The sequence below is a fragment of the Petromyzon marinus genome, chromosome 24, assembly GCF_048934315.1.
Source record: "Petromyzon marinus isolate PM22_M1 ecotype Great Lakes invasive population chromosome 24, UKy_Petmar_22M1.pri1.0, whole genome shotgun sequence".
Lineage (NCBI taxonomy): Eukaryota > Metazoa > Chordata > Hyperoartia > Petromyzontiformes > Petromyzontidae > Petromyzon > Petromyzon marinus.
In genome coordinates, this window is record NC_133690.1 from 14,389,730 (window position 1) to 14,417,308 (window position 27,579).

Genomic DNA, 27,579 nt, shown 5'->3' on the forward strand with positions numbered 1-27,579 from the left:
GACTTTACCGAAAGAACCAAAGAGTATGTCTTAATGTTTTTTTTTGTTATAACCGGGCGGTGTTGGCACGCACGCCTGTAATCCAGCCACTGCGGAGGCAGCAACGAGGGGTTAGTGGATCACAGCACAGACGTTGCGATATTCCTTTCCCATTGGCGTCGAGAGGAAGCCGTGCCCCCTGGCTCGCCAGAAGGCGGTCACAGCTAAACTGTGTCGGGATCGAGCGGTGTGTCCCCACCCCCTTCCCCCCTAGCACGCGTGGTGGCATTTTCTCCAGGTGCTCCGGTTTACTCCCAAGTTGTGAACAGCCATTCGTATGATATGCCATCATCTTCGGAGGTGCGGGGGAAACAACACGCAGGGCGTAACGCTGCAAATACGAAGTAGACGTCGCAGCGATGCACCACTCCGCTGGCTCCTGACGCGGTTGTCTGGCCTTGAGCACCTGAATGTGATCTTGTAGTTGATGCTCTGCATCTACACCAGCAGCCATCACGTAAGATGAAGAAAAAGAAGATTGAGGACTTGGGCTCACTGATGCGCGTTACACCACTCCACCACGTGGTGGCAACGAGAAATTGCAAGCAACGAGCGAAAAAGGTTGAAGATGGTTTTAATCTCTCCCCATTATCATCTCGGCTCGGGAAATGTAGCTGATGGCAGTGACGTTCCCGCAGCATATCGCTAATTATTAATGTCAGCGAATGATTTTTTTAATTTGAAAAAAAAAACCACACACGCACAAAACACCCGATCTCATCAGGTCTGCTAAGCTGTGAAGGTTTAACACGGGGGAGGCTTTCGCGACCAATATCATCCACAAGTTATTTTTTGGGTGAGATAGCGTAAATCTATAATTGTCATTAAACCCGCCACCACCCCACACAGCCAATTAGTAAGGTTCCTCACGTAAACAGAACGTGCCAATTCGTCACTGGTACAGCACTAACCGGTGTGTTGAAGAGCCAAGCCACTACGTTTACAATCAGAGTACGACGTTTCGCCAGTAACTACGAAGGGTTAAGCCTGGAGAGTTCTGAGAGTAGTGCACGAGAAAAAAAAAGCGTTGTACTGTACTATATTCCCACATGTATGCCCCCCCTACACCAACTTTGTACGATGCACCGCATGACCAAACAGAGCCAAACGTTGAGAAAAGTGAGGCAAAAAAGGTTAGGTCATCTGGACTTTGCAACAGCTTTGGATCATGGTAGCATCGATCGCACTGGTGACTGATGGACCGTGACTGCGTGCAGCTCATTACTTAAACGCTAAATTTAGATTTAAAGTTTTCGCGACTGCAGTAATTCATATTCTTAGCTCTTTCGGTAAAGTCACGTTGAAGGGAAACAATAAAATAATAAAATATATATAAAACAATAAAAATTCTCACGACGTTTCGACCATACCACAAACGGTCGTCATCAGGTGTGTCGGTTCGTATTAATTTATTTATTTTAAAGCGGTGTATTTATTTATTTTAAAAACGCCATCGCCACGGGCAGCGATTTGTCAGTTAATTTAGAAGGACGAGTCCATCTATGTTCTGAAAAGAGGAAGGGGGAGACGAAAACTTAATGTATGCTGTCTGAAAGCCACCGTAAGCGTGAACAATCAATTAAGACCTGAAATGGTTTATCAAGTCTTTCCAATGATTGGCTTTGCAATAAATAAATACATCGTTTAAAAAATAAATTAATTAATGCAAACCGACACACCTGATGACGACCGTTTGTGTTATGGTCGAAACGTCGTGAGAATTTTTGTTTTATATATTTTATTATTTTATTGTTTCCCTTCAACGTGACTTTACCGAAAGAGCTAAGAATAATACTTAAACGCTGTTCAGTATTTGCAGTCCAATATGTAAAAACTAACAAAAAAATATAACACGAGAACTAGTCCGTCTATTTACGTGGAGCGATTTTAACTTTTACCTTGTTTTCATTGCTCACGTTGAGGGTTTTGTGCAACTCTCCCACGCTAAAAGTCGTAAAAATAAATCACCAGTCACGTCATTATTCAACGAGGACTCTCCTCTTTGCGTCTCCCCTTGTGCCGTTGGTCTCCACGAAACACGACACATTCTTCAAGCACTAATTTAGTTATAATAGGGGTTTTTCCCCTTTTTTCTGGCAACAAAACTGAAACCTTTTTACACGGATTCATGTCTGCATTAACCACAATACTTGCAGTCAAAACGCAAACAAAAAACACTGTGATAATATATGCATTGTCCTTGAAACTGATTGGTCCACACCAAGGGACGGCTTTCTTTAACTAATTTAGTTGTGCAGCGGTTGTGCACGCCTGTCGGATCACGGCACTGCGAAGGCAGAGGATTAGCGAATCGCGGAAATGGTGTTAAAACTCCCTTCCTGCGGGTGTTGAAGCGCCATACATTGGATTGCCATGCGGCGATGAAGTAACGACAGACTCCATCTGTGTGGGCTGGTGTTGTCCCCCGAGCACGCGTGGGTGCTCCCGTTTCCTCCCACGTGTATTAACGCTCATGAATCGGCTGGACATGTCCATCCACAGGGTGCTTCAAAATAATGTTAACACTTACATGGGACTATCGCTTTTAATGGAAAAAAGAACGAATACAGTAACATAACAGATGTATGTTAATAGCTTTAAAAAGTCAGTCTCGACTTGTTCGCCATCGTCAACACGTGCCTGGAATCTTTCTCCAGGTGGTCCCCGGAGGCACATTTATTGTGGTATTGCTGCAAATTATCGAAAGTGTTAACGTTTTTTTGAAGCACCCTGTAACAGAACACTGGAGGCTTGAGCAATTGTTGGTGCCGGTTCACAACCTGGCTGCCTTCCAGCTTGCCTGTGGTTCCTCGCATCTTATACATCTCTCTTCGAGTCTATGTAGAAGTTCTTTCGGACTGTATGTAGGCAACCGTGCTAATCAGAGATGTGGGGGGGAAGGACAACTCAACACAAAAAAGCTATACTACAGAAATGAGTTTTCAATCTAGACGATTTAAAAGTGCATAGCTGCAGTGGCTTCCTAATATCAAAAGAGCGTTCCAGACGGCCACAGAAGCGCATCTAAAATCGTGCGATGCAGTGACCGTGGAGTGACAGTGAATATTGTGCGCGATACAAGGAGAAAAAAAAGTTTATACTGCTTAGGAAGACGAGCAAAAATTTCAAAACGAACACCGGTTCTGTGCAGTGTTGTTGTAACGTTCGTAAACCCGAATACATTTCTAATTATTCACTGTTAATGGTCCTGGCCGAGTTAATAGCCCCAATTCAATTCTAGACATAAGATGTGCCAAACACTAACGAGATGATTATCGGTCATGCTGTAGTCACCATGTCAAATTTGAAACCATTGGGGAAAAAATATTGGTTGAAACATTTAAAAATGTAATGTTCATATGATATGCAAATTTGGATATCCACTGCCTGTATTTTTACATTACTGTAATGTCCGTGAAATAATTATTCGCACTCTGCTCCAAAACAGCACAAAGTCAACGAAATTCATGACCGTGATACTATTGAGACTGCACAGCTTGTGAAACCACACACACGCTCAGACAAAAGGCACACACAACACGCATTTACGTTTCAGTGAACTTTTAATGGTGAATAAACAGCGCAACAGTCGGGAATAGTTACTGTGGAGAATAGTGCGTTACAAAGGGAGGCCCGCTATTGGACATCATGCACAAGCTGACTGTGCTCAGATATTAAAAATTTTAGAAGGGGGTGGTGAACAAAGCTAAGGAAGACTCTTTTCCAAGACCATAAAATGCGTTCACTTTAAACCTTGCAATTTTTTTTCATTTTTTTTCGTTTTTTATGTATTTTTTAAAACAGTGGTTTCCTTATCAACTTCAATGTTCGTCACTTTTGCTTTACTTAAAACTAGGAGTGGCTGATCCATAATAAGCAGTCCTGCTCGTTCATATTCATTTTCTCATCAAGCGTTCGAAGAAAAAAGGTCCTTGCTTCTTGGCTTAAACAGTAACAAACACTTAGCTGTTATAATGGTTACCTAAGGAGGTTTCTACTTTTCCGCGTTACGGAAACCGAGCAATGGCATGGAAATAAAAGTCTAAGTGGGCTCTAAACCTGGGGGGAGGAAGGGGAGAGGGTCCGGGAAAGCTGGGTCACACGGGGTGGGGGCTGCATGGGATGAGCGTCTACTCGACGGACTGAGCTGTCATCGAGCCGGTCATGGGACTCTTAAAGCGCGACTTCATGAGAGGAGAAGTGCCACGGCCTGCCAGCGCACACAGAGATAAAGCCTGTTAGCGAGACTCGCGATGGCCAAAGCCCGCCATTCGTATGCGTCACGAGAAGCTTTATAATTTTGCCGATAAATGGAGAATGCATTTTTTTGTAAGCAAATGATACTAACTGAAGCATTGCTCTTACGGTTTTGCTATTAATGGCAACGCGCATTAAATGTTACTTTCTAAGACTCCGTAAATCCAAACACGGCTGTATACTGTGAAAAACCATATTAGGAATCGCCAATGGTGAGTGCGCAAATTGTGTCACTTTTAAAATGTGTTCCATAGTATCTCCGTGCTTCCTTCCTCGCTGCTTATGTAGAGAATGTCATATGCCTGCGGTCATGTCTTACTGACACCTCTTCCCCATCTCCTGATACTTTCCAGTCACAGTCGTGCCTCTACGATGGTTTCTTATGAGCAGCACCGTTCTAGCAAACTCCCCTGCTGCTTTCTCCGCGCTGGCGATACCAGCATGCAGTTGGCGTATCACGTTTAGTTCCATTTACAAAACCCCAGTCAAATAATACTGTGCAAACGAACGAGGACAACTACAAAAACACAATGTTAAACCAATTTGATTCCAATGTGCATATTTCTGAACCAATTAACTTTTGAATTCACTAAAGTGTATTATGTTTATCATCGGTCTGTCAACTGACCTTTTTCTTTTCAACCAAGACAAAGGTCATGCTGGCAAGGGATTAGAAAGTCCTCCACCAGAGCTGAACATGAAATGTAGGACAGAAATAAAAATGCTAGCAACAGACATCTGCACTAAAAGAACTTTATTTGAACAAGAGGCAATTGAAGTGAAGATTAGCAGTTCAGGAAAAAAGCTCCATGAATATAATGCAAAATGATTAAAACCAAGGTACAGATTTCAAATATGGTAATTTTTAAACCTTAAAATGTCAAAGCAGTGGCAAAATACTTGGGATGTTCCCAGGACTTGAGAAAATTTAAATTACATGTACAAGATTTCTCGTTGGAAAACAACATAACCAAAAATGCAAATAACTGTGAGTGTGTGACAGGTCAAGGGAAACAAAGTCATACATCCTTCAGGTACAAAATAAGTTGCCACCTAAGCTGGTACACAAGACAATGCATAACAAGGGAAACAAGATAGCTAGTGTCTGAGATACTACTTACTGTATGGTTATCTCAAGTGTATAGACACAATTACCATCACCACATGTACAAAATACCATACTATTCACCAAAAGGCAATCTTGTATTCCACAGCAGTTTTCGTTAAATTTAGTGATTGCTTGTGCAACGTTCAGCGTGTAAAACCATGTCAAGGTGCATAAGAAAACCAAAATCACAGTACCAAACAGTGTCATTTTAACAAGGCCCATAGCAAGTATGAATTCACATTTGGGTATGACATTGACATTGTAGAGACAATTGTATCGTGAAGCTCTCTCGATGTATGCGGTAGAAATAATAGATTTCAAGTTTAGTATATTGCAGTATGATCCATGCAGTGATTTCTGGTGTGGGGCATTGTGTCTGTGCACTTCACAATTCTCTACGTATGGACTATGTCTGTCTATACACTTAAGAAAGGCGATGTCTGAAAAGGTAATTTCCAAGTAACCATACTGATGTTTTATTTGATGTTGGGGAAATTTACAACAGAGTTGAAACAAAGCCATCCGAAAACTACACACGATAGTTAACATTTAAACTAATAGGTCATCCCATCAGGCACAATCATTTGAGGAATGCATGTTAACGATGCTTAACAGCCATGGACACTTAACGAATGCCCGACATAGACAGCGACTACCCGAGTGGTATCACAGTGTGCGATCACACAGAAGCCTCAATCAACATTTTTTTACGTTGTATGTTGTGCACCACTGTGTAATCGCACGATTAACCTTTCCCAGGATGGCTTCAAAAACTTTTGCTAAAAGACCGACGGGAACATTAACCCAAGTGTGTCGTTTTCGTTTCAATCGTCCGTTTTAACCCTACTGTATTTCTCAAAGACGCTCGGCACGCGTGTACGTACACGTACAGCTGCCCCGGTGAAGCAAGCGCCCACCCCCCACCATCCCCCTCCCACCCACACCGTGGATCAGGAGGGTCTCCTCCAGCCAGAGGGTTTAGTTACCTCCGCCCCTAGGCGCACCACGAGGCCCTGCTGGTCCCGTGCCACCACGCTTGTAGCCCGTCTGGTAGCCTCCCTCCTGGAAGAGATAAGCACGATGCCATGTTTTAGGAAAATACATTTACTGTCGCTTGTAATAGTTTTCACAAATATACGAATCCCCTTTCAACACTTATATTGGTACATCAATGATGGCCCCCCGCTACTGCACTCCAGGACTCAACTCTTTTAAATGCGCTGACACAGCACCCCCCCCCCCAAAACACGTAGGCCCTTATTACTTGCATTGAAAAGTCTGCCAGATGACATCATGTAAACGCACGTGTCAATCCATTTCTGGATGAGTGACTTCCCCCCCCCCCCACACACTGTACGGGTCATGGGGGTTTACTTTTACAATACTTCACTGTGCTGATCAGCACAGGTTCATGAAGGTGGGGAGCATAGACGTTGGCAAACAGAACTATGGGATTCTGTTGCACTGCCATCTCCAGACACAACGTGGTGCCGCAGCCATAATAACAACCTAGGCTTAAGGTTTCAACAGCACCGATTGTAAATCGTATTCCAACTTTATTCGGGTGTGGACGATATGAGCGACTTTGTCACGAGTTGTTGCTTAAGTCGCTCACCTTACACCCCATCTCCATCAACTGGGTGGAAAGGTAGGCGACTCGTGAAACAACTAACTGTTGACCAAGTCACACAAAGTTCATGCCTGAATAAATTAAGACTATCAACGATAACAGCTTGTCCGTTTGTTTCCCATTAAAGCACTATCGAGACTCAATCCTGCCGAGCTTCCGAGATATGATGAGATCAGGTGCTTTCGTAGATATGTTGAACTTATTTTGCACCGTACATAGCCAATTGTGCTAATTGGGAGGTGATTTGGTCATCGGACATGTTCATTAATTTGTCACTGCACAGCTGCAACTACTCGTATTTTCCCATGCTGACCTCACCATAGAGAATTTGTAACCTCTTGCTTGCAGTCAAACAAGTTATTGTGGTAAATAATCATGCGGTACAAGTTGTGATCACTATTACTTACCTGCTGGTGGAAGCCCATGCTGTAGTTGCGAGGGGCGAAGGAGTTTTGTCCGTAATTGTTTGCCGATCCTGGATAGCCAACGTGGAATCCTTCGTAATTAGCACCTGGCGACCAGAAAGAAGGCATTTCAGAAGGCTACAATTTGGAAGACACGTGGATTTAATGTGGGACTGTACAAATGCACGGTTTCTTCATAGATATTTTATGTTTTTTATTTTAACCTGAAAAACTTCCCATTGTTTACTCCCTCCCTATAAGATGTTCACCAAAAGGAAGAGTGCATCATAGCCACTAAAAACCAGTAGCCAGTAATTAAAAACAGTTGATGCCACCGGACAAATCTATAGCCAGCCAAGTTAAGACTACACAACCACCATGTGCGCACGTGTGTGTGTGTGTAAATTAGGCATGTTTCTACGCACCGGTTCATCAATATCTATATCCTTATGCTCATGAAACGTATAAGATTTGTGTGCGAAAGAAATAATTCATTACAATGTAAGCGGAAATTATGTACAAATGATAGGCTAAAGTTGTTGCATTTAAAACAACGGAAGCAATAATAACTGTGAAATTGAGAAAAACCAAAGGCACACGAACATAAAGGTAAAACGAGAGAAAGAAAACAAAGGGTTTGCCAGTCAGGGTCCGATGATTGCTATGCCTGACCCCCCAATTGAGTAATTTTATAACAATCACAGACCAGCCACGGGCAGAAGTGGCGAGCCGCTCCGCTTACCGTTGAAGGGGCCTCCGCGGGCGCCCCGATAGTTGTTGGACGCTCGGTACCCGTTGGTGCTGCTGCGCATGCCCCGCGCGGTGCCCCTGGGCATCCCTCGGCTGTTGTAGAAGGTCTGCGCCTGCCTCGAGAAGCCGCCCCCCCCACCCACGCCTCCCTGGGGCTGGCCGGCCGACGTCGAGAGGGTCTCCTGGGGCGCCTGGTAGCTGCTACTCACCACTGTGGTGGTGGGGGGTGGGCAGGGGGAGGTTGATGAACACAAGAGTTAAGTCTCTCACAAGACATTGGGTGGACAAATGTTCCCGTCCGATTAAACAAGCACAACAATAACATGCGATGCTTTAAAAGCAGACGGTGTTAACATCACTGAACCATTCAAAGAAAATGAAAACTAAATTCCAGGCTTAGAATGGATCCTTTAAAATGTTTTAGTCTTCAATCAAGACAAAATTAATAATTTCGTAAAACTACTACTTACCAGACTGTTCAGTCATCAATCTTTACGACTTGGTGTAAGATTACTTTTAAGTTTTCACCATGTTCAGTTACCAATCTTTAGGAGTTGGTTGAATCGATTACTTAAAACGTTTTCACTATGTTCAGTTACCAATCTTTAGGACTTGGTTTAATTGATAACTTAAAACTTTTCACCTCCGCACACACTACACAACTGGGTACTGTGGAAAGGAACAATGAGCCTACGCAAGCTTTATTTCAGTGCTTGCACGGCCATTATAATTACACATGTAGTGTAGGTGTGTTTCGAAGGATTGAGAAAAATGGGGTTTGTTCTGTGAAATGTGTGTATCTGTCATTGCAGGGAGCTGGCAAGGGCATGCTCCTTTCATGTTACCAGTTTGGAAGGCATCTGTCTCCAATGTCAGCTGTGCCAGGGCTCCTGGCTGGGACAGCTGGTGGGTCTGGGGCTGCGTGCTGTAGCTGGCGGTGCTGTATGGGGGCTGCGAGGGTGGCAGCTGCTGCTTGATCACTTCCGTCTCAGGCGGCAGTGGGGCGTTCACATTAAAAACCTGAAGAGTACATTGCAAAGCGAGGTCATGGTGTGGCGTACACACACAGCGTACGCCTACACATGCAGAGATTATATTATTGAGATGAATTTATATTCTGTACAGCGTGTTTGCGGTTAAAACACAACAGAGGATAGCGATATAATCAAACACCTGATTTGGGGCACGACCAGCTGTGCGCTTGTATCAGATGTCGCCCTTATGTAAACATGTGTTGCTTAAATACGAACTGTGCTTAAACACAGCTTTGACCGTACCTGGTCGGATGGCTGCATTGTTAGAACATGTGGCTGACAATCCAAAAAGTTGCAAGGTGAAATCTCGCATATAGGGGAGTCCAATCAATCTATCATGCCTCCGGAGTCAATTAAATGAATGCCGATCTGTGGAACGTTGACAGCAGCCATTCCTGTGGCTTGCGCGCCCCGTCATGTGAATGTGGAAATTCCACAGCTGTCTTAGGGATGCATACAAGGGAAGCAGTAACGGCCCCAGGCTTCCCTTGGAGTGGGTAACCAATTATTAATTTCACTTCATCTTTGAATGTGCAGGTATGTACTTATAATGTAAAGCCCATCCGTGAGTTAATGGACTGCAATGCACAAATAAGTGGATTCTATAAAATAAAAAATAAGGAATCACTTGGGACTTAAGGCAATGCAACTGTAAAATTTTAAATGGATGCTTCAGCGGCATACAGATGAAAACATAACACTGCACTAAACTCCCATGACCGGAGAAAATTCTAAATCAAGTTGTGAAAATACAACTTAAAAGCACATTAAACCTCAGAAATACCACGTTAAACCCTGCTGGCTGCAGACATTGCAACTTTCAGCCAAATTTTCTCCGCGTTGCGTGCTCGTACGGGGCAGCGCTGCCAGATTAAGGATTTTTATTTCCATTCTGAGCACTTTCAGGTGCTTTTTGGAATAAGGAGAGCCCACAGGGAGTTTTGTTAACAATCTAGGGATTTCTGGGGACTTATTGCTACGGTAGAAAAGCACGTTACACCGAAAAGCAATCATAACTAAATATGTCCAATATCCATGTTTCAAGGACAAGCAAAGCTTTTCATAACTGGAATCAACACATGCGTGTCCAGAAATTGGCAAAACTTTAAACGTAGTTTTATCCCCAATCGACAGACTTTTCTCCCCCAATTCCATGGCTTAATGTGACTACAGAGATTTACTTTTATAACGTAAACATATATTTTTCTCTGAAGTATTGGCAACCCGAATATAAAGAAAGAGGGGGGGACTTGGTGATAAGCCAGGGTTCGTACCGTCTGCATCGATTGGAAGGGTGCAGCATTGACGTTAATTCCGCCACTGCTCAACGGCTTTCCTGCCACTGGGATCTGCTCGGAAGCGAGAGGCAAGCACTGAGGGCACGAACACACACACACACGTGCAAGGTTACAAAGAGGCAATAACTGGTATCGCCAATGCACAATCTGTATATAAAACAAATACCGCTACGCGCAGCAAACACTATGGATGCGTGTGAAATAAACACCGTTTTACAGTGTGTTTGACTTTTTTAAAACTCGGTTTTTTACGACTCAAAAAGCTACGAGGCAAAATATATAATTTGTAGAAAAAAGGTCAAAATGTATATTTGTAAGTAGTGAAACATTCACAACCAAGTGTTCATAAAAAAAACAACCACAGGGCAATGAGTGACATAAGCACAAATTATGTATAAGATTAATCAAATATGAAGATTTCGGACATTTTTGGTGATTTTGTCAGACACAAATGTTAGATTTGGACTAAGGAAGCAACTGAGGCAGAAAAGACGAAGCAAAAAAAATAGGTAGTAGATACAGAACAAAAAAAATCTCCAGTGAAATCATGACTGCATTGTAACTATTTATCTAACCATGAAATCATGGGGGGATGGGGGGCGATCGTTACATGCCTAATAGGAAGCGGTAGTGTAGCGGTTAGTGCGCCGTGCTACAAACCCGGCGACCCGAGTTCGATTCCCGCTCACAGCCAACACCAGTGACCATTATTTGAGCCAGACCTGGGCCTCACCTAGGTCGACTCAGCCTCAAATGAGTATCTGGTGCTATGTGTAAATATCGCCACTGGGGAGACAAAGGTGGTCGGGAAAGGTGATGGCGACCCATTCCCTCGTGCGCCGTGCTGGCCTTCATAGGTGCTTGCTAAAAGCACTTGCCCCAGGTCTGTTAAGGCTATGCGGGGGGATCTGTCTTTGTTTTGTTACATGCCGAATATTTAGTACACACACCATGTGAGGGGGGGGGGGGGGGGAGTCCAGCCAAGCGCTACCTGTGTCGGGTCGATGGTGGGCTGCTGTGGCAGGGCGTCGGGGATGTGTGGTGCGCTCTGGTAGAGCGGCTGTGCGGGAACGTACGCATCACTCACTGCTGTACAAACCATGGGAATCTGTGGGCAAAGCCAATGGCAAAATCAAAGCAAAATGTGTCAGAACATTCCACGTCTTTTGTTTAACTATTGAGTCTGTTAAGCGATATACATACTCTTTGGTTCTATTCGGTAAAGTCACGTAGGTAAATAATAAAACAATAATCACGACGTTTCGGCCACAACACAAGCGGCCTTCATCCGAATAGAACCAAAGAGTATGGATCCTTGCAGTCACGAAAGCTTTAAATCTAGAAGCGATATACAACTCTACAGTACTGCAAGCCTGGATAGGCATAGTTTCGTAGGGTACTGTTAAAGGTGTTGATAGTTGTAATTTAGCTGTGGATAATCATTTAACCTTTTGAGTTTGGCTACAATAAACAACAAACAATGGCCCACTTTGAGGTAGGATGTCAAAAGGTTTCTGTCTATTTTATTGCAATCTGCAGCCAAATTGCAGAAATCAAAATCAAACGATCCACATTGTAAAAACTGCCGGAGTATTCAGTCACCAAAACCACTAGGCAAGCAAATAAAAACTTGCAAAGAAACAGAAATAATTTAGTTAGTAATCAGCATCCGCAGCATCAGACTTTGCTGATAATGCACTCCAAGAAAAAATACAGACCAACAGATTTTATCCACCATGTGACCTTTGCACTGTTTACGACCCAAAGCTAAAAGCTGCATCTGCTCCAAACGAAAAAGCAAAGTTCGCTGATATAGTCCTGTATACAAAAACTTTAACGATACAAACCATTACAACAATATACATTATTTGAAACTGACAATACTGCAGATGTGCTCACTCAACTGTGAAAAGGATGGTTTGACACTGGAAATTTGGTTACACTGATGCAAAAAAGTATTTGATTTTCATACGATCAAAGGTGAGTGAAAGGAAGATGTGGACAAAGAGCAATCTATTCTAATTATATGGAATTCCATCACCAGTTGATAATCAAATACAAAAATGACCGTGCTCCTTAAATACACCAAGAAAAATGTAAAAGCCCCCTTTATAAAGCAGAGTTGTGTACGTTCGTAAAAATACGTGCATTTCATACATCAACTTGTATTGTACTGTGCTTAACATTTTTTTTTGTCAAAACCGTTCAGACAAAAGTGCCTCTGCCCTCACGTGTGGCCCAGGAAGAGATGCTTTCCCTTACCTGTCCCAGCTGCTCAGTGGCACCAGCATCTGTGGCCAGCACAGCTAAGCTAGGGACAGGGTTAGACTGCAGAAGGGAAGAGGGGGCAGGAAGGAGTTGTGCTGCGGATAGGAGGGGCATCTACAGATGAACAGCAGAGAATGTGTACAAAGTGGAGGAGAAAGGGGAGTAAATATAAGATAGCAAAAAGAAGAAAAAAATATAGCTTAGAAGCATTGTTTTCATAATCGATGCAAACTATGGCACATTTGTTTTACTTTTCCCAAACCGTAACGAGGCAAAATAAATTAACTCGTGATAAAAAAAAATCACAAGATAAAAATTAAATAAAGCAAGCAACCAATTGTGCCGAACAATCAATAGTTTTTAACACACCACAGAAGAGTAAAATGTACTTACTTGATTAGAAGACTGTTGGGGAATGTCAGACTGATTCACTCTGTTATCTGGAAAGACAAATATATGCCCGATTAGACAACTGTACATGAAACGTACACGGCAGCACAAAGACAGCACTCGACTACCACACCCAAATTTCCTGCTGCGCTAACAACGTACTATAATTATCGATGTATACACACAACCTGCTGTCTTTACAGCATCCGCCGTCGGGTATTCATAATAAGGGCCACTGACAAACAGCTCACCTGCAAACAGTTTTAATGAATGCTCCCAAGATGTGGCACACTTGAGAAATATTGCTAAGCGACTCCAAATTAACGGCAGGCAACAACCACGTACCCTCGTGCATCTCTCTCTGCCCAACCGCGACCGAAGCAGCCACGCAAGAGACACACCCTGCCAAAGGCCTCAAAAATAAAGAGGAAAAACTCACCGACTGCGGATGCCATGGTAGACCCCTCCAGCAGCTCCACAGGAGCCATGGGCTGAGCCGCCACAATTGCAGGGTCCACAGGAGGCTCGTAATCCAGCAGGGAATCCTACAGTGCGCACAGACATTAGAAATAAGCCACCTTTTTCCGAACAAGAAAAGAGTGGTTTCCAACAAGTCCACAGCAACGCATCAAAAGGGCCATGCGTCCAGAATGTGAATCGAGACGATTGCCGCACTTCTATTTTAATCATATAAAATATAATTACAGGGCTTTATCAGTTCAATAGTGGATGACCCCCACCACCTCGTGCTGCTTTGGTCATTGAGATTGTTTAGCCATTGTGAAGGTGGGTGAGTGTAGCCATAACCAGGATTTAAACTCAGGTCACCAGATTCAGTGCAATATGCAAACCACTGCACCACCACTCATCAGTAGTATGTATTTGTTTTTTTATGAATATTTTAAAATGACCGATATTTCTCATCATCTTGGCCTCTCACGTACAGAAAGTGCCCTGGAGAGGTGGATTCATGTGGTGTATCTACCAAGAAAAATACTACTTGTTCCATTATATGGAGGTACTGCACTCTTCTTAAACATTAGAAAACCGTACAAGTGGCAAGCTGCATGCTGTTCGTGGGAGACAGCTGCTGCCCATTCCTAAGTTAATTTCTCTGCCAGCACACATTGGTCTCACATGTGCAAGTGTCAATCAAATACCTCTCCTGAAAAATGGAAGGGGACAAAACGATTGCTACCTTAACTTACATAATGATCCACATCAAGTGTCACATTATTCGTACCCTACAAACATTTGTTGAAAGATCTCTCTTCACATTAATATAGGACTGTTTCTCTCTAGCATGCCTTTTAAAAAACACCCCAATATGGAACCTTATTACTTGGAATGTGAACCGGTTTTAAATATGGATTCAATTCTGCGTAAATGTCAACAAGTCTTGGCAATAGAAACTGCAAAATCGACATTTCAACATTTTGCTTGAATTTCGAGCAGTGGGGGTCATGAGTGGGCCAGGAGGGGAGGCAAGGTGGAGGGGGAGTTTGATGGAGACTATTCCATAAATGCAATTAACCAAAGCACCCTCTGAAGTCATTTTCCATTCGGTCATTAGCAGATGGTGTGCCAAGGTACTGCCAACTTGTGGCATCCAATTCCCTCTCTTCCACAGTCGACCAAAATATATCTTTACGATACCGTTTTAGAAAGCACAAGTGTTGTGCAACCTTATCATTGCCCCTTGACTGCAAAATCATAAATCTAGAGTGAAGGAAATGGGAGGACCAACAGCCTCCCGGTTAAAGTTGCAAATATAAACTGGGCAGAGCAGCCCACTTTTGTTAGGCTGCATATATAAACTAAAGTCTGTCAGCAAGATTCTTGAGACAAAATGAGGTGTATAAAAAATCCACTGCAAAAATATTTCAGTGGTTTGTTTTGGTCTTTTCTCAAATTGTTACAACTGATCACTTTATGCAAAAGCAATCCTTGAGATAAGAATGTGTCATCTCTACCAGAGGCTCATTAACCCACATATGTGTGCTTGAGCAGGGACACACACGCTCCGACTTGTCACGGTTACTTTGACAACAGGCGACGATCCCAAGTGACTATGGCACACAAAGACCCCCCACATATAGCCTTAACAGACTGTTGGGGCAAATACTGTTAGCGAGCACCTAGGAAGGCCGCCGGCACGTCACACGAGGAGGTGGGTGGCCAGCACCACACCCTTTGTCTCCTAGTAGCAATGTTTATGTACTCGTTTGAGGTCGAGTCGACCTAGGCGAGGCCCATTAAAATCGTCACCGGTGTTGGCCGTGAGTGGGAATCGAACTCGGGTCGCCGGGTCCGTAGCCACCACCTCCACTTGGTGCACAAACACACACACGCACCTGCATGAAATCAAAGGTTCCCTGAATGCGAGCCATAAGGTCCTGGACGTGCTGCTGGCGGAGCACGGGGTCCTGAGGGGCAGGAGCTGGAGCGGGGGGGACCACCTGGGCCTCTACGACCGGTGAGGGTTCCGTCACAGGCATGGGCCGCTGCTGGAAAACACAGGGATGCGCATACTAAGCATCAGTATTTTTCTGGAACCGTAAGCCCCTTTAACGTATTTTTCAACCCTCCGTTATAAAGGCAGTGTCAATAATGACTATATTTTTGTAATACTTTAATGGGTGCCCTGTAACATTGCCTAGAATTTGGCACGCGATAATCTTTGTATTTACGTGTACAGCCCCTTTCGTCAAATCCATGCTGAATGAGGGCATCCCCACACTGTGCTGGTCTTGGGAGCTATTTGACCATACTTGACCATGCTGGTCAATGCAGGTTGGCAAACGCAGGGAACATGGATGTTGTACCATAGTAGAATACAACAAATTATTTTCCTGTACTGCCCTCTGCTGACAACAAATTAGCCAAACGGCTGAATTGATCAGATAATCCTTTATCCAAAACTGCATACATTACTAGGAAAATGCATAAAACATTGCAGTCGTGCTAAAGAAAAACTAACCGTGTTTTTCATCAACACTGCCTTATAACAGAAAAAAACTATTTTTACTTTGAAGCTCCAAACGAAGGCCACTGATTGAAACATTGTATATATTTTAATATTACAAGGCAGTGTTCATAATGAATGTGGCGCGTTTTCTTTTTGAGTGATGCTTTTATGAAACTATGCTTTAAAAAGCCAAAAAAGGGCACCTCGTTTATCACGAATGTCTTATACTACAAGTTATAATCAACACTGCCTTACAAAAACAGGTAAAAAGCAAACTTTTGGAGCAACGGCCCTTCTACTATGATGAATGTGGTGGGCTATATCATTAGTACTTGGCATACATTACTAGTCTTGAGACTCAATGAGGCTTTCTGGAAATATAAATTACATTAAAAACGTTCACATCCAGCAACGGCTCAGAAGATTAAAATATAACCGGCTCAGTAGATTCAAATATAACAGAAATTTCTAAAAAAATATATATTACGCCTGCACATTTTTGCTTTTAACGTCTTCTGAAATGTCTTGGATTATCACTGGAAATAAGACTACCTCAACAGGCTCGGAATTCCACGAAGGAATCTCTTCCGTCTGTTTGGGGATGAAGTCTGTCTTGGTTGCTGCTGCCAGGAAATGTGTATTGACAAACTGAAAAGGTACAAAGAAAGTATTTCCAGTTAGGACGTCTGCTTTCCACATATACTGCGTAGAGGAAAACAAGTTAAACGTTGCTATCAAGGATCAACTTTTGCGCCGGCATACCTCACGTGGCTGGACTTCACACACATTTTCAAATTCCTCAATGGGTTCAGGTTCTGCGGTAAAACATCACAGCGAAACTTAAAAACCACAAATTATATCCCGCATGTTTACACTCCAAAGCACAAACTTGCAGATTTTTGAAGCGCTGTTTTCCTGTACTGGGCATCGTGTTTCCTATTTTTTCATTTAAAAAGAAAAATAATTTTGACTAATCTGTCAGAAGTTATTTCAGATTGATAATTATGACATCGGTTATATTTTGTCACTTCCATGCTTTTCCAAACAAAAGTAGTGTCATGTGATGTTGGGTAAAAGTGTCCTTCAAATTTTAGATTATTTCTTTTTGCATTCAAAACTCATTCCTATCGTGTACAGATTTTATGTTTATTTAGAGTATTTTACATTAAATTATTGCGGTAGTATTCAAAAAGTACTTCTGAAATCATGGGCTCTAGTATTGAGTCACCAATATGAGTGGGTCCTTATGCAGCAGGACTTCAATTATCCAAGTTGACCAGAAGTTTAAAATATCTATCACCCTACAAATAGCATTCATGCGCTTGATGTGGTCATACCATGTTATTGCTAGAAAAGTGTAATGCACTCTGAAATAGTCTAAAAACAAGACTTCTAGAGTATCTTAAAAAACGATCTACAACCCAATAAGCTCAAGGGTGATCAGAACTCAATGATAGGTAAAGGGATTTCTCCTTAGTTGGGGTTTGCCTTTTATTTCAAAAGGACAGATGCATACAACACAGCTGGTTTGTAACCGATTAAAACAGTAATATAAGGGGACAAATAAAATATGTAGAGGTACTTATAGCGCCATAAAAAAATAATGTAATAGTGAAATGAATAAAACATGGGGTCTGTACAGTACCAATTTCTGGGACTTGCTGCTGCAACTGCTGCAGCTGTGGCTGCGGCTGAGGCTCAGGTGGAAGTGGAATTTCTTTCTCCTCTTTTTCCGATTCGGGAGAACTTGCAAGGTCTTGTTCCTCTGATGGTGCCTCCTGAAGCCCATTCTGTGGCGTGTGGATGTTATCGAAGTAGCTACATTCACGGACCCGATCGATGACTTCCTTTATGATTTTGTCTGCATACAGGGAGAGAGAGAGAAGCTCTTACATCGAAAACACTTCAACGATAATTTTCTTTCACATATATTTCAATTAAATTTATTTTACGTCAAATTAATTAAGTGAATACAGAAAACAATATTAACTGCCTGCAAGTATTGTAACCTAACAGTGGAAATGGTTTTGAGATTTAAAAACATTTGTGATATTCCAGATGTGGGATGTCAAAAAATATATAAAACGATGAGTAATTAAATGTTTACTTACAAGTAGTTCCTGCAACTGGTTTATCCTTCCCTTCCACCAGATCCCATAAGTGCTGCGATGCTTGCTCCATCTGGGTTTCAAAGCTGTAATAATAAATCAACGTAAATAATTCATTAAGCATGTAAATAAAATAAAAAAAAGAATAAGAACCCACAGCAGTGGAATGGCCAAACCTAAACAGCACTCACATGCAAGGTGACTCAGAGGTGCTGAGCCAGTGTGGCTTCGATCCTGTCTGTGATTTCAGTCACTTGTGATAAAACTAAATTATCAAGTAGTGAGGTAATGCCTTAGCCCAGTCAATAACTGCATTAAAAATGTACCTGATTGGGCTTATTTCAGCACTAAGAATTAAGTAACTTGGTTTGATTCACATTCGATGATAAATCTTTGCAGGCCATTAAAAGGTTTTCCACTAATGAGGGCAGGTGGCTTTGCAAGTGACCCCAGAAGTAGTTATGTTACGTAATCTTCTGGGGCAGTCCTGACACGAGCCTGCTCAGCTGTAAGTTCCAAATGCAACTAATGTATTCTAATAATGTGACGCGCACAGTATATTTTTATATGACTGGGAAAGAAAAAACACTCACTGCGACAAGCATAATGTCTCAGTCAAACCAATGGAATGCTGAGGTCATGTGGGGAAGAAATTGGACAAAGGGGACCCCACCTCCGTATTCCAGGTCTTGCACCAGGGCCCATAACAACCACAACATACCACTGGCATACCGTAATCTCAAAGAATCCAAAACTCTAGGGGAGACTTCAACAAATAGTGTATCGGTTAATTATCGAATGCACTGCTCAGCAAGTCGCGCAAGGGACAGAGAGAGGCCGGCCCCACCTGGTGGTCTCCACTCGCTCAGGGTTGACGAGCTTGTAGAGGTCGTCCAGGTAGGCCATTTCCTGGGTCAAGAGCAGAGCGGCACCGTTCTGGCCGGCCAAGAAGTCGAGGCGTGCTGCCTCCCCGTCGCCTAGGCTGTCGAGGATGTACTGCACCTCCAGCACGAGCCGCAAGCGCTTCTGCTCGGCCTCTTCGCGCAGCAGGTGCTCACGCCGCGCCGCCTTCTTCTGCACCTTCTGCACCTGGAGAAGGAAAACGACGGGCAAGCAAACCGTGACGCTTGCTGCGGAGAGCGGAGCACTCGAACACGACGGCCACTCCGGTAAATAATGGCGGGTGCGCGAATGAAAATACGTATTTCGCCGTGACCTTCCCAGTGAACGTTAAAGATCCCGTAGCGTTATTTGAAAAAGAGACTGTCTGCTGAAGTCACGGTCTAAATTATCCACAATTTTGAACCAACTCACAAATTAGCTGATTGGGTAAAGCCGCATAAGCGACATCACCCCTCCTGTGAAACTCCTGCAGACTAAAAAGTTGTCTGTAAATATACAGCCATGCACTGTAAGAATAAAAAAAATGTTCTAACGACCTTGCGGGGGAACTGCGACACAGCCGATTGGCACCCGCAGGCGCTCGCCCTCCCGGCGTATGCAACAACGGGTTGCTTGGATAAATCAGAGATGAAGGTGAGGTCGTGCAGGGTGTAATGAGACAGTTGCGGAGCTATCGAGCATGCAGGCCATGCCAACTGTGCATGGGCACACAGCCTGAAGCGGCACAGGCTACAAAAGGTGGGAAATTGGACAGAGGGACCCATTTTCATTCCATGCACCAGGGCGCATGCCAAAACTCAATGGGAGCTAAAATGTGGGTTGTATTGGGGAATTACCAAACTATTTTGTCTCTTACTGGGATGATGTAACCGTTAACGTGTAGTCCAATGAACGAAATAGGTCTTAGGGCAAAATTGTCGTTATATAAACGTGGACTTTGACATTAAACTGTAATTAGGCTTCGCAACCCAAGTAACCCACAAACATTAAGAACAATTTGTTCCACATGCATACAAGTGATAATCAATAAGCTCCCCTAGCAGTGAATGTAAAATGTAACTATGTTCATAGAATGTTTTTTTAAAAAATTACCCAAGTGAATTGTACAACTCAAGATTATAGCAACAAAGGTATCTAAAATGAGGGAAAAACATTTAAATGTTCAATGAGTTATGGTAAAACTATAGCCCGCCCGCCCTCCCTCTTACATCTTGGTTGAGTGAAGCAAAGGTCTTCAGTAGGTCTCGGGCAAATTCCAGGCTGCTGACGACCTCCATATACTTAGCAACGGCTTCCTGATGGCAAAACGACAGATGTTTCAATTTAAAACACTTGCGTGTAAACCACACTGGCGACTTAAAAAACCGAGCTACTAAGAGCACAGCAGCTGCCACACAGAATGACTGGCTGTATTGTTCTGCAGGGCATGCTGAAGAATAATGTACCTGCTGGTCTTGGTTGAGAGCATGTCCATCGTTAAGCTTGGCTTTGTAATCATCCAACTTGGACTGTTGGAAAAGAAAACACACGTTGAAACTACTGATACAATACACTGGGTATGCATACCTGGGGTATACTCACTTTAAACGTTTAATTAATTGTATGTTGGCAGAAGTCAACCTCATAAGGCACCAATGAGGAAAATTTTACTTTCGTTTTAGAATACCTCTATTTAAACACTGTAAAAGGTTGACAAGCACTTTGCCGACTGCCAAAAGAGCAAAAAGCTATTGCTGAACGTGCATAACAATTTTCCTCTGGGGCTTTGCTGGAATGGGCCACGAACTTATAAGTTTCTTAAAACATATATGTAATAAGGGGACAACACTAGCATGGTGGGGCCAGCACTGGGTCACATAATCACCACCATCGTGACGGAGCCCCCTGAAGGCAAAGCCAAGCATCTGTGACCAAGGAAATTGTCACAAGAGTACAGAAAGGTTCACACAGGAGACCACCCCATTCGACAAGGCCCATTCCCATATTCATCCAATACCTTTCCACCAACCAGAGTACAAGAGGCTCACAAGGGTTTGTGCAGTATGGTCATGGTTACAACCAAGTTTAACCTCGTATGTAAAACTTAAACGCAATGGTTAAGCTTCCTTGAGGAATAATAATCTTCGGCGAGTGCATCTATTTGCCCAATAAAAACAAAATACCCTCGTTGCAGTTGATATCCACTACCACGACATCAGTAGTCCACTTCCTCTTTACCAAACACTGCAATACTGGGAAATGGCAAGCAGAGGAAAATGTTAGTTGTGGAAATTTGTATGCATTTATGCGGGGGTTGTTTGCGTGTTGTCTTTTTCCACAGAGGTTGGATTTTTGCCTCAATAAAACAAAGCCAATGTAGTGTACATGCCTAAGGTTTAAGTTTATATAGCAACATAAAAGAATACATCTCACTTACCTTGAAGTTACACTTGAGCACGCAAACAATTTTTATATCACATGAGCGTCAGTCACAATGCAGGCACACCAACGGACTTTGTTACATAGACGGAAATTATGAAAGTTAAATGTATTAGCTACAAAAACCAATGCAGCCATCATTTAAATTACTACAGTTATATATATGAAATTTACACACATAAATGCATGGACATAACCACACGCTGGCACACACTGCTGTAAGGGATGATGACCGATGGTCCAGCCTACCATCAGTGGGCAGGCAAAGGTGGTAACGCGCCCGAGATGACATGGAGTGATGCCATCAGCTCGTGTTCAAGGACGAGATCGCATGACCATAAGGAATGGCTACGGCTTGGGTAGGCCTTAATCTAGCAGTGGCTTGATCATGGCTGGTGATAACGATGAACCACGAGACAAGAATATTCACAGTAAAACATTAGGACTGAACACTTAAAGAGAGGCACTGTGGAAATGAATCCTAATAGGTCAGCAACAGTTACTTATATAGCAATTTAATAATAAACAGGTCGGGGACTCATGGGAAACGGATCCCCAGTCACCTAGGCTTGAGCCAAGGGCCAGGCTATGATGACCAACACATCCCATGCAGCTCTATCATGGCAATTAACGTCATATCAGAATAAATAAAAACGAGGCCTTGCCAACAAAAGGCCCTAATAAAAAACAGGGCGGGATTCATTAAACACAGCTCTGTATAGAGGATATGAAAATTATATTTTTTGTGCAACATTCAATACAAGGGGGCTGGAGGGCTCTGACAGGAGAACAAGACGAAACAATATAAAATATACTATGTAGCGATACACCGAGACATGTATAGAGTATATATAGATATCTTAAATACACTGGAAGTGAGGTAAATACACAGCTAGAAACATACATTTATGGCACACCGATAAAGAGACATGCATGACAGATTAAGGGATATATTGACTGATTTATACTGGACACACACAGTTTAATAAACAACATTCTGAGATATTCAATACATATACAAACAGCAACTCACATAGAGACTGATGTGTACAAGAGTATAATACATGACAGACAAGCAGGGACAGATGTACACTTTGCGTAGCCTAGACATAGTACAAGATACTATACTTAACTATAGGTCAATGAAATAAAGCCATGAAAATTAGAAGGTACATACCATGTTACTGCACGGCAAGACAGAATAATATACTCGACACAAAGCTAAACTACGCCATACCGTACTATAAAACGACAGCAAGACAACTACACACCTATAAATAACTAAGATTGTACACACAGCTGATAGGCGCCTATTATACACATGTATATAGCACACATTCTAGAAGGCAAACTATATACCTGTACAGACACAAGAACGAGATACGCATACAATGCAAAGATCAGCAGCATAGCGACATATTTATACGAGATAAACTGTGTACATAGAAATATAACTTGAGATATTTACACGAGATATACTGTTTTATATATAGAGCTAAATAAACCATGAGGTGTATAAACACACAGACGAGATACAGTTTAAACGTGTTGGTGAAAGAGACAGGGTCTAGGACGACACTTACTGAATAAACAGTACAGTGCATAACAGAGATAACGACTGTGACACGGACAAACCGATAGGAACACAAAGTGGGACGTGTGACTGGCACACAGAGGCTGAATGACACAGACGATGACTTGGAATCAGATACAAAGACCCACCCCGTGTCACCTTAACAGACTGTGGGAGCCAAGTGCTGTTTGCGAGCACCTAAGGAGGTCGGCACCACACCCGGCCGCCTTTGCCCAGGACTGGTGCAGACAATCGTCACCGGTGTTGAGCAGGAATTGCACTCGGGTTGCCGAGTTCATAGCGCGCGGCGCGCTAACTGCTACACACTACCGCTCCAAAAGACAAGTACAGACGTGCACACATCGAGACGCAACAACCTGGTACAAGCACAACGCTGCCCGCAAGGCTGAGTCGGGTGGCAACACGAGATGAGATGGTTTCGCGTCTCTTCCCTCTCTCGCACGATTTTGTTTTTGCTAAATAATAGCGGTTATCAATCGGACATTTGTGCAAAAAATAATGTGTGTGTGTGTAACGGATTCATCAACCCCTCCTCCTCCTCCCACCAGCCACCACACCCCGAGTGGGTTCGGGGGCCCAACTCAAGCCGCGTGGTCGTCGTGATGGGGGGAGCCATGTTCAGACTTCCGACCACGTGAGTGGGCGAGAGACAGACGGGGATTCATAGGCGCAGGAGAAAGGGCTGTGTGGATTGTACAAGACGCGCTACGCGCCACGGACACATCGACGAGGTCACGGAACACAACAATAATAATAACAACAATGTGCGGTACAGTACACGGGAGAGGAGAGACGCGGACGGGGCTCTCGCTCGTTTTGCATGGCGCACAAACGGACAATGGCCGAGGTTTTAAACACGGCAGGAGGGGAGGGAGGAGGTGACGGTGGAGATTATGTAGCGTGGGGAACGCTGCCGACTAACACGGTTGTATAGTGGACTCGCATACAAAGGGCGGGGGGAGGAGGAGGGCTGGGAAGAGAAAGACGAGACAAAGCAGAGCTTAAGACACCGTCGGGTTGGGTTTACACATCATTGGATTGCGTCTGCAACGGTTCTGCCTTAATATAAGGACGATGCATATTAAAAAATACGAGAAAAGATTAAAAAATGAATATTAATAAATAATGTAGCGGAAGCACGTGGACGAATTAAGGACACGGGATTCGACAAACCGCAAGAGCACCGCGTAATAGAGAGAATATGAGATGGATGTGATTAGACACTAGGCAAAAGGTTTCCATGTGAAGGATATCACACGCGAGCAATGATGGTAAAACGACGATCATGATGGTGGTAGTGAAACTACATGTGAAGACACTATTGTATACGTACAGTATTTATAACGATTATACTTTGGAATATTAGATGGTGGTGATTATATAACGATCTATACTAGTAGAGATCGTACCAACGAAGCGTGCCTATGGTCTGGAATCTTCTAAATACCTTACCACTCGTTTAGAGACCAACAGTGACATGTATGTTGAACTTCTTTCGCACCCTAACGTAGCCAACCGGAGGTGCGGGATACATAGCCACTGGTGGTGGTTCATAGATGTTGTCAGCAGCAACGAACCGACTGAGCAGAGTGGCAAACACAGCCAAGGTAACACGGTAAGAGTAGTGATGAGGGCAGTTTCCTTCACTTTACTTAATCCAGCAATGATGCCAACCACCCACCACCACCACTAGCTTAAGTACACAGATATCGTCAGATCTAGCCAACGAACAACGACCTTTAAACCCAGGAGCTACTTCCTACGTTAATAATGAGCGAACGTATTTAGTGAAAGGTCCTTTTTGCCTTGGCTCGGCTGTAAAGTAACAACGTATCCTCCCTCCTTGCACGCAAACAGCTGAACCACCCAACTCAACAACCCAAAACCAAGCAGTAGCTGTAATTTAAGGCATTGTTATCGATTCGCGTGTTGCTGGTGTTTTAGTGTCTGTGATTGTGCACTACTGCCAACAGATATCACCAAAAATGATATGGTATGCCAATATACACAAGAAGTTGGTGGATGAGCATAGCGAGCGAGGTTTACCTTGCGTTTGTCCAGGTTCCTTAGCCCAACGGTAATAACCACCCCCTAGTTGCACATATACATTGTAGCTATGCGGCAAGCAACAAGACCGATCTATACCTAGCAACAACTCCACTTTACATTCACGACGATTCAATCACGAGTAGTAATATTGGTTGTCTGCTACTGGCCCAGTAGACAACCACCACCCGAGCCAAGCTGCCAAATAAATTAAGCTAGCACCAGCTATACCTTAATATTAATGACGACGACGATGAAGCTGCTGCTGATGAGGAAAACATCACAAGTTAACCCGACGAGAGCTTCCACCTTCTCTTCCAACTCAAAGCCATCAACACATGAAAATCACCACCCATCAACTAGATCGAATGTTGATGTAGCCAAACTGCCAACGGCTGCCAACATCCCATGTTAATGCAATCTAAATGATGATGATGCTTGCGGATGATTGAGGTATGAGGGGGGAGGGGGGCATCATGGAGCAGTAAAAAAGACGTGAAGATCAGAACCGCCTCAACTTTTCCCTTCCTGACGTTTTCTCGGACCAGGCCAGCAGCAATATGAATCGTCCCCATCGCTTTAGTCGTGCCGGAAGAGAACCGCGAGCCAACAAACGGTCAGCCATTCCACGTTAATACAGCATCGATGACAGTAACAATAGAACATTGAGAATGTACGCAACTTATAAGTCCTTCGACGAAAGAGGAAGAGTAAAACTACAACCAAGTCGCCCTCCCGTAGCACACTCTCGTCGCGGTCAGAAGGCCTCGGACATTGGCAATGAACTCCTGAACGTATTGCCAAGAGTACTGTTACTCGCACTGAAAACAATCGTGAGTTTTAACACGAACGTTACGGCATCCCCACGATTGGCAATCGCCTAGAGGTAGGCGATAACAAAGACAAAGATCCCCCGTGTAGCCTGTAACAGACTGTAGGGGCAAGTGCTGTTAGCGAGCAGCACCGATGAAGGCCGGAACGGCACGCGAAGGGGGTGGGTGGCCAGCACCACGCCCGGCCGCCTTTGTCTCCCCGGCGGCGACGTTTCACACCCCGCGCCAGGCACTCGCTTGAGGCCGAGTCGACCTCGGGGAGTTCCAGGACCGGCTGGGATAATAACCCCGCGTCAACTTCGCGTTGGCCGCGAGTGGGAATCTAACTCGGTCGGGGGGGCCGTCGGTTTCGTAGCGCAGCGCGCTAACCGCTGCGCCACCGCTCCCCCCCCCCCCCCAACAAAAAACCCGACCAGCTCCCACCACGCCACCCGGACGCACCAAGTCGCCACGCAGCCCGACAACAGCAGCGACAAACGAACAAGGAAGGCGGCGCGCAACGGAGCGCGCCAACATCCCCGCGTCAATCAAACGACGAACGACGACACAAAAAAACGACGGCGCTACCGACGACGAGAGAGTCAACAAAAGACGCGCGCGAATCCGCCGACGCTTGCTCCGGACCTTTCTCTTCTCGAGGTTCCTCGCCTTCTTCTCGAGCACGAGCAGCGCCTGGCGTAGCGGCTCGGACCACGCCGTCTCGACAGCGGTGGCGGCGGCGGCGCCCGAGGCCGCCCCGGCTGCTGCTGCCGCCGCCGCGCTCACCGCCTTCGTAGTGATGGCCGGCATGACTTTCTCCCGCGCTGCGCGTTTAGTCTTTTATTGATGTTGTTGTTGTTGTTAGATCGCCGAGGAAGCGAGGGAGGGTAAGGAGAAATTTGCGTCGATTCGGGGAGGAGGGGGGTCGTTTGTTTGTTTGTGTTTTTTATCCGAATTTTTTTTTTAAAGCAAAGCGACAAGAAAAGCGACGAGCGACTTGAAGTGAACGAGGAAGAAGAGGGGGGGAGGGAGGGAGAGAGGGCGCCGCATCGGATTCCACACAACGGACGCGCATAGCCGCTGCCGCTCTATTGGTCCAAGCGCCGTCACGTGACTCCAACGTACGAGGCGGTAGGGGAGGGCGGGGGCTCCCCTATCTGTGGTGGGAAATGCAATTGTGATTCTTGAAGGGAGGGGGGTTGAAGGGGCGGGGGGGGGGGCGTGAGGGGGCGGGGGCCGGACACCGCCGCGCAATGCACGCTGGGAAACCCCCCTCCCCATTGACAACGCGCGTTTAAAACAATAAAAAAAATTAACGCGTAAATTTAATTGCCCGCCGCCTCCCCACCTTCTTCTTCTCCAAGTTACGGATCTTGTGCTGCACGATGGTGACGCTCTGCTCCCACATGGCCCTGAGCGCGGGGTCCTCGGGCGGCTGCCGCGGTAGCTGCGAGGCTCCGCGCGGCGCCGCCACCGCCTCGGCCACCGTGCTCCTCCTCATGGCCCCGCGCATGCGCACTGCGCGCCGCGCCTCCATTGAGCGGCGGCGTGC

General features: G+C 44.5%; 1 protein-coding gene across 7 annotated transcripts; it reads right to left on the reverse strand.

Moving 5' to 3' along the window:
• Nucleotides 1–3,583: 3,583 nt before the first annotated feature.
• Nucleotides 3,584–27,579, reverse strand: CAPRIN1 (cell cycle associated protein 1). 7 transcript variants are annotated; one of them, XM_032960029.2, is made up of 20 exons: nt 27,376–27,579; nt 20,603–20,665; nt 20,366–20,452; nt 19,102–19,343; nt 18,258–18,340; nt 17,792–18,007; nt 16,909–16,961; nt 16,699–16,794; nt 15,533–15,685; nt 13,618–13,723; nt 13,182–13,228; nt 12,783–12,902; nt 11,512–11,628; nt 10,497–10,595; nt 9,034–9,208; nt 8,181–8,399; nt 7,442–7,545; nt 6,391–6,466; nt 4,925–4,987; nt 3,584–4,249 (listed from the first exon to the last, which is right to left on the reverse strand). In XM_032960029.2, exons 1-19 carry the CDS (start codon nt 27,562–27,564, stop codon nt 4,935–4,937), a joined length of 2,298 nt encoding a protein of 765 aa, XP_032815920.1. In that variant the 5' UTR covers nt 27,565–27,579; the 3' UTR covers nt 3,584–4,249; nt 4,925–4,934. The 7 variants fall into 7 exon arrangements, with proteins under 7 accessions (XP_032815920.1, XP_032815918.1, XP_032815921.1 ...); XM_032960027.2 differs by lacking the exon at nt 4,925–4,987 and having other exon boundaries at nt 15,533–15,682; XM_032960030.2 differs by lacking the exon at nt 4,925–4,987 and having other exon boundaries at nt 12,783–12,848.